Below are 12,684 nucleotides of genomic sequence, written 5' to 3' on the forward strand. Positions count from 1 at the left end.
TGTAGCTCAGTAGAAGTTGGGTGATGCAGCAGGACAATGACCCTAAACATCAAAGTAAATACACTATAGAACGGTTTAAAAAACCATTCAGAGCCCAGACCTTAACCCAATAGGGATGCTGTGGAATGACATCAAGAGAGCCATTCACACCAGACGTCCTAAGAATATGGCTGAGCTGAAGCAGTTCTGTAAGGAAGAATGGCCAAAATTCCTTCTCAGCATTGTGCAGGTCCAATCCGCAACTACTGGAAATACTTGGTTGAGGTTGTTGGTGCAGTTATTAAATCCAAGGGTTCAGTTACCTTTTCCACAGCACTGTGAATGTTTAATGTGATGTGTTCAATAAAGTCATGAAAGATTATAATTGTTTGTGTGTTGTTAACTTAAAGGAATAATTCATCCAAATATGACAATTCTCTCATTATTCACTTACCCTGATGCCATTCTAGATGTATATGACTTCAGCAGAACACAAATAAAGATTTTTAGAAGAGAGAGCTCTGTTAGGTCCTTATAATGGAAGCACATGGGTGCCAGCAATTTGACGGTCCAAAAGTAATATTTAGACAGCATAAAAATAATCCACATGACTCCAGTCGATCAATGAATGTCTTCTGTAGAAAATCGATACGTTTGTGTAAAAAAATAAATCAATAATCAAAAAGTTATTAACTTTTAAAAAGTGGCATTTATGCAGAAATTCGGCCATTTCAAACTGCATCAGAGCACAGGAAAGAAGCGCCCAAAGTTAAAAACTTTTAATTGTCGACTTGTTTCTTACATAAAACTATCAATTTGCTTAAGACACTCATTGATCGACTGGATTCGCATGTATTACTTTTATGCTTCCTAAATATGCTCGCACCCATGTACTTTTATTGTAAGGACCTGACAGAGCTCTATCTTCTTCTAAAAAGCTTAATTTGTGTTTTGCTGAAGAAAGACAGTCATACACATCTGGGACGGCATCAGGGTAAGTGAATGAGAGAATTTTCATTTTTTGGGTGAAACTATTCCTTTAAGCACATTGTGTGCAGAAAACCAGCTAATTCCAAAAGGTTTACATACTTTATCTTTCCACTGTATTTATTAGACATAATGTTTTGCTAAATTATCATTAAGATAATCAAGGCTATATCACAGTAGCAACATGAGAGAAGTAATGCTAAATAATGGAGTGCAAATAAAATTCAACATGAAACAATGTTTGATACCAATTTTACTTCCATAATGTGGAGAATATTTCACTTAAAACAATTAGCACTCAACTAAGAGGTTGTAAATACAGGCGACATATTTAAATGTGTTCATCCATCATACAATCAATCGCTTAAACAAAGACCAAATTTATTGATAAATGTTTAAATATCTTTTAATGCATGTACATACGGTATACATTTACTTTACATTACTGGTTGAGTTTGCTCTTTTTTTTCTTCTTCTTTTTTTTTCATTTTTCAATCCTGCAGTGAAATACAAAAGTATAGTCAGAGGAATTTTGCCTCTGATGAATGTCTACACTGCGCAGGGAAGAGCACTTGGAAGAGAGCTGCACAGCTAGATGGCCAGAATAACTATCATGTGAAAATTGTAATGTTATGTTTGTAAAATGTTATGACAAAAAAAATGAAAATGAAGCCATATCATGTTTTGGTGAGAATGGATAAAATAATTGGTAAATCCAAATCATTCTAAATATTAGCATGAACCTGAATATTAGCGTGCCCAACAGCAATGCAAATGCACAACGACTACCAATGGGATTGAAGACAGCGAAGCTCTCGTGATCCACCTCCTGATACAGCCGAACACGGAAGTCAAGTAGGAACTCCTTGACAGTGATTTGGCATCCGTATTTAATCGCTATCAGTGTGAATGTTAACTTTTTGAAGTCCACTACAGGGCAACGTCAAATGCGACGAAGACTGTTTCAGTGACAACATTACAAAAAAATGAAGAGCACTTCCATGCCATAATGTTGGGAAAGCACAGTCTGTATTTAACAAAATATGTTCAGAAGAAACAATTTATTGAATAACATCGATTAAAAGCTACTGCAGCACAGGGTTGGGCAACATTCAGAATTTAAGAATGGGCTCAGTTTTAGATCCTGCATTGGAATTTGAATTGAATTGGCCATGGCCCCATTTTGTTGAATTGGACTTTGAATTGCAACTCGAAGAAATTCAACAATCACACAACATGAATTTCATTAGTCCAACAGAACAACAAAATGGCCAAGAACAGATAATTTCCTAGGTTGTCTGAAAAGGTCTTCATCTTGTAAGCCTGTTTCATGTTGTTTGGTTCCATTTTTAAGATATTGGGATAAATGAAGTGTTCTTCCATCATAGTCCATCAAATATAGGGATGTCCGGATACTATTTTTTACAAATTTGTATTTATATTTTCAAATAAAGTGCTGCATATCAGAGAATCACAGATTTGAGATATTGCTTAAATATAATTAGGGATGCACCGATACCATTTTTTTGAGACCGAGAACGAGTACCAATCCTTTTTTTGTTTGTTTTGTTTTGGGTACTTGCCGATACAGTCTGCTACGTTTTTTTTTTTTTCTTTTTCTGAACTGCATATCAACAGTTTATTAAAATGTTATCATCAAAATGGTGTTTAAATAAAATCATTAAAACTTTAATCAAATGAAAGTTTAACTATTCATTTTCACCATGATACTGTATTCAGAGCCTCACAGCACAATCTAAAATACATTGAAGTTATATTTGATCAAATAAAGTGCTGCACTACAAAGCATCACAGATGTTAGATACTGCTTAAATATAATACAATTACTATTGATTTGTTATTATTATTAGTTGTAGTAGTAGTAGTAGTATAACAGTGAATGTTACATATCTGTCATACTTATTTTATTTAAATTGAGCTTTTATTTTGAAGTGTTTCTGTGTTGTTATGACCAAGTAGCTCTGACCAGAAGCCTTCTATATGGGGAGCCTCAAAGCTTAGCCTAAAATAGCAGTCCCATAAACATTCTATGGGTGGTACACTGGCAAGGAGAGAAGAGGTATTTTTAATGATGTCATGGCGGCGATGCTTCATTACACTGAATAAACTGCTTTTGTGAGGAAACGGCTCATCATTTAATAAATTGACCACCTGTCTGCTAATCTTCAACATATATTGCATCAAACAATCCTTTTTCAGTGAAATATGTGTGGCATTGGCTACAATAAAATTACTGTTTTGTTACGACAGGTTTAAGGCTCCGCCCATTCATTTGTATGGTATCCGCAAACTGTGACTTACTGCCGTAACACGCTAGTTGACCGTTACGCTCTATCCTGTGGTAAAAATGTGGATGTTTTTAAATCTCAGTTTAGAAGATCTCTGCTCTAATGTTATGACGAGCTTCCCACACCGGAAAAGCCGGTCACGCAGAAACCGGCTTTTTCACAGAAAAAGAAGAAGCCAGCGAAGAAGTCCGCTGCTATGTGACTCAGTGATTATTAAACGGCAAAGGCTGCTATTTAAGTAAATAAGTATGTACTCTGTTTGTGATGACATTCGTATGTCTGATGGTATCGGTTTTGGTATCAAATAATTTTTACGAGTATGAGTAACAGTACATTAGCGCAGTGTCGGACCGGATTCCGATAGTATCGGCACATTCCTGAATATAATAGTTATTATTGATATATAATTATTATTACGATTATTTTTAGTATTACAGTGAATATTACACAACTATACAGTAGTGATCTATTAATGTTTTTCTTTTTTCCCTTAAATAAACTGAGCTTTTATTTTGGCAGAGCTTTTATTTTGAAGTGTTTTGTGTGTTTGTGTGACCACGGAGCTCTGACGTTTCCCACTTTGGAAAAGATGGTCGCTATGTCACTCAAAGTGATTATTAAACTGCAAAAGGCTGCTATTTAATTAAATAAATATGTAGTCTGTATTTGCTAAAAAGTGACTTTGCACTATGTTTACTGTCATCTGTTATAAACAGAGCGTGTGATGCTCATGATGGTGTTTTCCGTGTATGAGTCAAGGATCTCTAAAAGGTATGAGCAATTTGTGTCTATGTCAGCACAACACCGGCTTCACATATTCACAAACTCACATTTGAAGCCCATATAAACTATATATTTATCTCATTAAATCACAGATTTTGAGGTTAAATAATCTCACTAGGACATAACGTGATTTTAATTTGTGCACTGGATGTTTATGTAATGGCATATGTCAGATGGTATCGGTTCTTGGTATCAGAGCATTTTTACGGGCACGAGTTCAAGTACATGATCGTGGGATAGGACCCGATTCCGATACCAATAATGGGACATCCCTGATAAAACAAAAGTTAATATATTAAATATAATGAAATAATGTATGTATATAAATAAAAATGTATATAGATGGCATCTCAGACATTGGCTAATAATATCATGAAATATGTAATATAAAAGTACACACAGTAGTTTTATGGATTTCATTCCATTTTAATTCTACTGAAACTAAAATTTCAATTCTGCATCCTGTTTGCTACCTTAACTCAAATTCAATTTAAATTCAAATTAAGGAATTCTAAATTCCTTATTCTTCAATTCTAAATGGCACACAACCCTGCTGTAGACAGATTTGGCAGTACCTCAAAGCCATTTTGGGGACAAAACACTGCTCGGTAATGATTCAGAGGGTTAACTTTTACGACATCCTCATCACCATTTTCAGGTTAAAAAAATAAATGTATTAAAAAGCTGGTAAGGCTTAATATAATACAACATGTATGGGCATGCCACTGTAAATATACCAGTGCTAATGCAAGCAGGAGTGTGTGTGTGTGTGTGTGTGTGTGTGTGTGTGTGTGTGTGTGTGGGATGGGCACCAGTACTCGGAAATGAAGTGAAAATAAGGATCGATCATGATCATGCCTGAGAATACTTTTACTGAATTTGAAATTATACGAAAAGGCGTCAAAAACATTATGTATTAAAAAAAAAGATAATGGCAATAAATTAAAATATATGGTCATACAATATTATGAACTCAATAACCTTTCCCTCATTAAAAAGTTTAACTTTTAAGTTTAAGATAATTACTGTAATCTGAATAAAAAGCAGAGAGATGCCACTTTGTTAATCTATCGAGTACTCAAGTACACAAAATGAATAAAATACCCATTTCTAATGTGTGTGTGTGTGTGTGCGTGTGTGTGTGCATCAACAGGGAGGTCCCTGATGATTGTGTGTGGGGTATCTTAAAGAACGTAATCTGAATACCATAGTATTATGAGCCTGATGAAAACAGTGGAGTACAGTAGTGAGGTTGCTATCAGGATGTCCAGGACTGCATGTTGCGGAGCATGGCCTCGAAGTGATCCATGCTGGGAGCCTGAGCGTGGGATAGTTGGTCTGTCAGTCGGCTATAGAGACTGAAGGACTTGAGCTCCAGCCAGATGAAGCCAAAATGGTCATCATCAAACACAACGAAAAGACCCGGCGTACGCTCTGGACTTGTAAAGCCGTGGCCAGCAATCAGGCCTGTCCCATAAAAACTGAAATGTATAAAGATAATCCAGATTAAAATTACATTACATTTATTCCACGTAGTAAATATTTAAAATAAATTGCATTAAAAGGAATTGTGAACTATTAAAAAAAAATCTTTTAAATATACAGCATTATGTTAACCTGCATTAACTTTTTTTTTTTTTGCTCATTCTTTTAAAATTATTAATTGAGGGTCTAAATTGAATATTTATATCTTTAAAAATGTATTAGTAAAGCCACATAACCATTTAAAATGAATGAAGGCAAAATGGTAATGAAAAATTACGAAACAATGGTGATCAATAATCGGATCTAAGATATACACTTTCCCCCAAGCTTGAATATAAATTGTATGTGTTAATGTATTCATAAAAATTGATTAACATAAATATAAAGAATTATTGCATTAAAACACTCACCACATCTTACAGGTGCGGGGGTACACTTCATTGCGGGCCATGACTCCCAGAGGCAGTACAAAAGGTTGCAGTTCAGGTGGGGCACTGCAGGCACCAGCTCTAGGCTCAACATCCTCTGCTCCAGCAGGGGGAGCTACATCGGAGCCCTCAGCCCCCTGAGCAGGGCCAGCTTCTGCACCCTCTGATGGTGTGTCCTGGCCCTGCAAACCCCTCTGGGCCTCTTCATGCACCCCTAGCACCAGACGAGACAGTTCCTCCATGTTCCTTTGCTGCTCCAGGTCAGGTAGACGCACAGGATGGTTCAGGTCAATTTCTAATGTCAATTGACCTGCTGGGACATTGGGATCCCCCTAAAAGACATAGTAGTAAGGCAACAGGGGTGAACAGCCAAAACAGTACAAGGAAGTTAGGTAGTCAAAAGCCAAAACCGAATAGAGATGTGAGGAGATGAACAGACAAAATAAAACCCAGAAGTGATGTAATGAACAGTAGAAGGAGATAAACAGCCAAAAAGGAACACAGAAATGTGGAGATGAACTGCGAAAACCAAACCCAAAAAGTAGGAGATGAACAGCCAAAGCTGAACATAGAGGAAATATGAGCAGCTGAAACTGAACACAGAAGGAGATGAATAGCCAAAACTAGTGTCATCACGTTACCAAAATTTCAGTAGTCGGTACCGATACCAGTGAAATTTTACAGTTCTCGATACAACAGCAAAAATATGATAATGTGCTATTGAACACATAAGTTTAGTTATTTTGAATAATCATTTGAATAATTATAGTTCAATAATGATTATTTTCCAGAACATGTTTTACATTTTAATTTAATCATCAAAATGGTGTTTAATCAATTAATTATTTTAAATATTTTGTTTCATTTTTATAAGTGAAAATATAACTTTTAACAGCATTTTCTTTTGCCAAACCTTTATCAACAGCTGTCTTGCTTGTGATAAATGTATTAATTATTGTTGTTGTTATCATTATTACTACAGAGAATATTACATTTTACTATACAGTTGTATTAATATATTTCAATTTCAAGCATCTAGCTTTTATTTTGAATCGTGCTTTTATTATGACATGTTTTTTGCTGGAAGCTTCACATTTTTTCTGAATAAACAGTTCATGTCAGGCCCAGTGCGTTCATTGAAAATTCATGTCAGAAATCTCCTCTCTTTACACTGTCCTTTGAGTCTGCCAAATGAAATGCAGGACACCGTTTTGGAGTGTTTGTATTTTAGATTACTGGTGTTTGTGTATGTGGTAATTTTGAAATGTTATGTTTTAAAATTGTATTACTGAGAAGCACTTTGGTCAACTCTGTTGTTTTAAATGCGATATAAATAAAGTTCATCACATTAGGACATGTCACTTGGATTAATTGCCCATTTCAGTGTAAAAGGAGTAACAGAGAACACATTCAAAATAAGCCTGTGATCATTTTAAAGTTGTCGTGTCAGTCATACTGCATGCTGGTACCAGACAGAGTCGGTTCTTGGTACTACCGACACTGCAGAAACACTGGTATTGTTACATCTTTTTTATTTTAGTACCGACTTGTACCAAAGTACCGGTACTTTTGACAACACTAGCCAAAACTGAAAACGGAAGGGAGGAGAAAAACAGCAAAAAACAAACCCTGAAGGGAGGAGATGAACAGAAATAACAAAACAAATTGGAGAAGATGAACAGCCAAAACCAATCACAGACATGAGAAGATGAACAGCCAAAAGAGAACTTAGAAGTGAGGACATAAACACCCAAAACCAGACCAAAAGGGAGATGAACAGCCACAACCGAACACAAAAGTGAGCAATTGAACTGCAAAAACCAAATACAAAAGGGAGGAGATAAACAGGCAAAACTGAGCACAAAAGTGAGATGAACATTCAAAATGTGAGGAGATGATTGCCAAACATAACACAGAAGAGTGGAGATAAACAGCCAAAACGTTAGATGACTAGCCAAAACAAAACACAGAAGAGAGGGGATGAAAGGTCAAAATGTGAGAAGATGACTAGCCAAAATAGAACAGAAGTGAGAAGATGAACAGCCAAAACACAACACAGAGTTTTGGAGATGAACTACACTAGATGTAAATAGGCAGAAGAGAGATGAACAGCCAAAACGTGAGGCGATGACTAGCCAAAATAGAACAGAAGTGAGAAGATGAACAGCCAAAACACAACACAGAGTTTTGGAGATGAACTACACTAGATGTAAATAGGCAGAAGAGAGATGAACAGCCAAAACGTGAGGCGATGACTAGCCAAAAAAAGAACAGAAGTGAGAAGGTGAACAGCCAAAACAGCACCAAGTACAGATGTAAATAGGCAATGTAATACGATCACTCAAATCACATTCAGGGGTGGTCAGGGGCACATGGCCACATCACATTTGTAGAGTTTTTGTAGATGTTATATTAATTTAAGGAAAAACAATTTCAATTTTCCTTAAGTTACAAATCTCTTAAGAGTCTTCTAGCTGTAGAAAAAAAAAAAAAACATAATATTTTTCTAATAATTTCAGCTAAACTCTACTAAGAATCAAAACTGGAAACCTACAGTAAGTTTGGTGGCTTTAGCCTTGGAGCCATGGAAGCTCAGCATAATAATCTCCAGGCCATGGCTGCCATACGTCCCTTTAAAGAGGCCCGGCTGCATGAGGTCTGAAGGGAGGCACGGGGGCATATATATCCGCCGATATGTTAGGCAATTACTGAAAGCAGGAAATAAAAATAAAAACACGTCAAACAGTAATAATAATAAATGTTAATTTACTGGAAAAGTAATTGGCAGAATGAAACTGCACGTTCATCTTTGCTATAATGAAAATGTTGGTTGAGAACCAGTTTAGTTGCCTTATATTACACAATTTTCTTATTTAAAATATCCCAATACTGATACTGATCTGGGTACAAATATAAGTTTCAATATCGAAGTATTTACCTTCGCCTGCTACATGAGAATCGAATAAAAGTAAGAATACATGACTGGTTATGAAATGTTCTTTCCCAAGCTCATTTGATTGACTGAGTTAAAGATTGTGTAGAAGACTTACTCATATTGGCTGGTGTAAATAAACTTCATGAGGATCAACTCCTGCATGTGTTCATGGAAAATGTCCTCTAACGTTCTTCCCCATTCCTCCTCCAACCATGTTCTGAACTCCTACCCATCAATACACACACACACAAACACCTGGGGCTCAATGTTCATCAACCCAACCATTGCTGAAAAGATATTTGCTATTTATTAGGAACTGAAATACATATACAGTGCCACAAAAGATGTCTATACAAGACCAGTTTCCTACCTCTTGCCTTCCTCCAGGCATACGATGGTGATCTGTCTGGTTGCATTTGGTGGAAAATTCATCCTTTTTCACAGTCTAGTAAAAACATTTGCAAAATTATGTGAAATGATGGCAACCTTTAACAAAGTTTAAGCAAATCCCTATATGATCAAGTACAATTACACTGTACACTATAATGTTTAATTGTATACAATACCTATACAATACAGATTCAAATGTAATAGCAGAAAATAAGAAATATCTTACTACTGTCAAAACCAGTCATTCTTTTAATTTACAGTATCTTTAAAGCTGCACAATGGAACTTTAGGTCTCTAGCAGCATCTGTGGTTCAACCTAAAGTTGCAAATATATTGCGGAAGAACGTTTTACGTCAGTAAACGGATGAATCTCATGGTTTTGGGTTACCTGGACTTTGCTTGGGATTGCACAGAGATATTCACCTGCAGAGCCGGAGTCATGATGTGCCATTTTCACTTTGATATTATGTCATTCCATTAAACACTTCTAACCGAGATATGAACAAGTGTTTTATCCACCACACATCAATGTTTATATTGTAGGACATACATATATCCCAAATTTAAGAGATGAAACTCGTGATATGGCTGATACGACACTTAAGACGCTTAATTATTTGTATATTACAATTTACAGCCTCGATGAACAATGCAAGTGAACTGTAATATTACAATAATAGGTCTATGCACTGCACACAATAAAACTAATACAAATAAAAACATGAAACAAGGATCCAATAATGATGGGGATGAAATATACTTTATTGAATATAAAAATAATATGCAGACTTATTATTAAGTTATAAAAGAGAGATAGTTACATGCTAAACAAATGAATATGTACATTACTGTGCTATGAAATGATACATAATTTGAGACGAGTATACATTCATTGGGAACTACTAGGGATGGGTATTGATACAGATTCCGACATATTTGTGATAATGTCCCTTTTTGATTACACATGAAAGAAATTCTCTCCAAGCTAATGCTGATAATTATACAGGGAACCTTCTAATTGATATATGAAAATATCAATTTTACTAATTATATTTTATTAGCTTTTAATTATTTTGTTCACATGTTGTCTTTTTAAAAATGAACAAATCCATGTATTCAATCATTAAATATGATAGTATATGGCATACATTATTTTTGTTTAATGACATAATTAGTATTATTTACAAGTATTAACATTGATTTGTTGAACATGTGCTAACACCGTTACTGTCTCTTTAAAGAAACAAGCAGTTCTGTAAAGAGCGTCTGTTAAGGAGCACGAGAGAGAACTCAAATGGTTTTCTCTCATCTTTTTTTGTTGTTTTTGATCAACAACTGAGTGTAGAGAAAAGAAAGTGTATTAAAAGAGACATTATTCAATGTCAATTGGGTAGCATGAATCTCGTCTTTGGACACACATTACACGGAACAACTTTTACTCTTAACACGCAGTGAAAGGGTCTCACAGCTGAACACTCCACCACTATACTACACAATTACTGGTGAGTGAAATGTAAACATTTACCAGTCAGTTGCCAAATATATACATTTTAGTTGCTAAGTGTGACATTTGTTTGCAATCAACCTCTAACTGTAATGGAGAGTTGCGCATAGAGTAAAAGAAGGAAATCAATATTTTTACCCACCCCTGACTACCTTGTACCTATAGTGGCTCTGTTTAAACAGACTATCTGCTAAAAGGGCAATGGAAAGAGACAACAACTTGTGCTTTCTGTGACTGAGGTTAAAGAAATTAGAAAAAGCGGCGTGCACACACACACAAACTCGATAATGGATTTTTGTCAAATATTAGTAAAAAAACAGAAGTGCTTGGCGCAGACAAACTACCACATCACTAAGATGAAGAATGGTTATGGAAGTTATATACACTATAATACGATTGGATGTTTTAAATAATATGCTCAGGGCATTTACCTGAATGTCTCCTTTATGAGCGCCCTTATGGCCGTACATACATTCTACTGCAGCTTTATTTTTCTCCCACATATGAATGCGGAATAGAGGCCGTCTACGCATGGGGTCCTCCACACGGGGATCATGGGGAGGTAAATACATCCAGCCTATAATGAATAGCCCATCAACCTGAGACAGACAAAATATACACAACAACATACTGTATGTTCAATCTTTTTTAAATGTAGAACAATCAGTTGATATATAAAAGATCACAGGAATTATAAATGATGAATCGAAAAAAGCTGAGCTAGTCTCATGTTACTTAAAAATGTAGTTAGTATAGGTGATACTAGATTAATACTAACTTAACTATGCTATTGGCATGGTAGGTAAACTCAAAATTACTTGCCCATCTGCATCAAGGTACGTCCCATCAGCATTTTTATACTCAAATTATGAAAACTGGATTTAACCCATGGTTATAGTAGAGTTTTTTTGTTTATAATGCAGGATCTTACCACCACATTCAGTAGTCCTCCATAGGGTCCTATATCAGGCTGCCAAAGACCAAGGATGTGTCTATATGGATATAGCACTGGAAAACAAGTTTAAAACATACAGATACAAAAATGTCCCAAAGTAGCAAACAGCATGAATAACATAAGCTCAGAAGAAATGTTAGATGGAATGAGAATATCAAAAGAGCATTTGGCTGCATGGTGCATTAATTCATGTATAGTGTATGAGTATATGACACATATTTGCCATGCAACAACTTGTATTATGAACAAAATAATAATTCTGACATTTAGAGGGGATCATATGTATCCTTGTTGGATTTCTTAATGTAGTTGTAACACCTGTAATAATTAAACATGAATGATCTCACACAGTCAGTTGATGTTAACATAGCTGCGATCTTTTGCACCCCTTGCCATCCTGTGTCTATCACACACACATGCAGGACACCCAGGCGTGCGCAGAGCTCGACAGAAGTTGGTCAAATGCTGCTCTCAGATCAGTTTCACTCTCTCCAGCCAAATCAAACCTGCATCCAAAATGGCATACTATCCACCCTTAAGAGTGTCTAATAGTTGCATACTATCTGTCCTAATAGAGTATGTTGAAAACTTTTTGCCAAAGATGCCAGAATGGAATGTTATTTCTGGTGTTTTTACCAAAAATGTTTTTTGCCCATCCCATAGTGGTGTACGGTCTTACTACGTGCTCAAAAGAAAATGTACTTTCCCATCAGCAGCGAAGCAAGTACTTTTAGTGTGTAGTAAAACTATTCGACTTGGGATTGAGCCTTAAAGGAATGTTCTGGGTTCAAAACGATCAAAATAACCAAAGAAAATCATTCTCTCACTTATTTATATATATACACACACACACATATATATACACACACACATATATATATACATATATATATATAAATAATACAGTTAAGAACTTACAATGGAAGTCT

General features: G+C 35.5%; 1 protein-coding gene across 2 annotated transcripts in view; it reads right to left on the reverse strand.

Annotated features, from left to right (window-relative positions):
* Positions 1–1,346: 1,346 nt before the first annotated feature.
* Positions 1,347–12,684, reverse strand: part of LOC127637951 (F-box only protein 31-like) — a 28,978-nt gene continuing 17,640 nt past the window's right edge. For both annotated transcript variants that reach the window (XM_052119226.1, XM_052119225.1), the window contains 7 exons: positions 11,732–11,808; positions 11,232–11,399; positions 9,277–9,351; positions 9,022–9,131; positions 8,526–8,679; positions 5,954–6,303; positions 1,347–5,539 (listed from right to left, as the gene is read on the reverse strand). In XM_052119226.1, coding sequence (XP_051975186.1) covers positions 5,317–5,539; positions 5,954–6,303; positions 8,526–8,679; positions 9,022–9,131; positions 9,277–9,351; positions 11,232–11,399; positions 11,732–11,808 — 1,157 coding nt within the window. In that variant the 3' untranslated portion in view covers positions 1,347–5,316. The remainder of the gene's footprint in view (positions 5,540–5,953; positions 6,304–8,525; positions 8,680–9,021; positions 9,132–9,276; positions 9,352–11,231; positions 11,400–11,731; positions 11,809–12,684) is intronic.

The sequence above is a fragment of the Xyrauchen texanus genome, chromosome 46 (assembly GCF_025860055.1).
Source record: "Xyrauchen texanus isolate HMW12.3.18 chromosome 46, RBS_HiC_50CHRs, whole genome shotgun sequence".
In the NCBI taxonomy this organism is placed as follows: Eukaryota; Metazoa; Chordata; class Actinopteri; order Cypriniformes; family Catostomidae; genus Xyrauchen; species Xyrauchen texanus.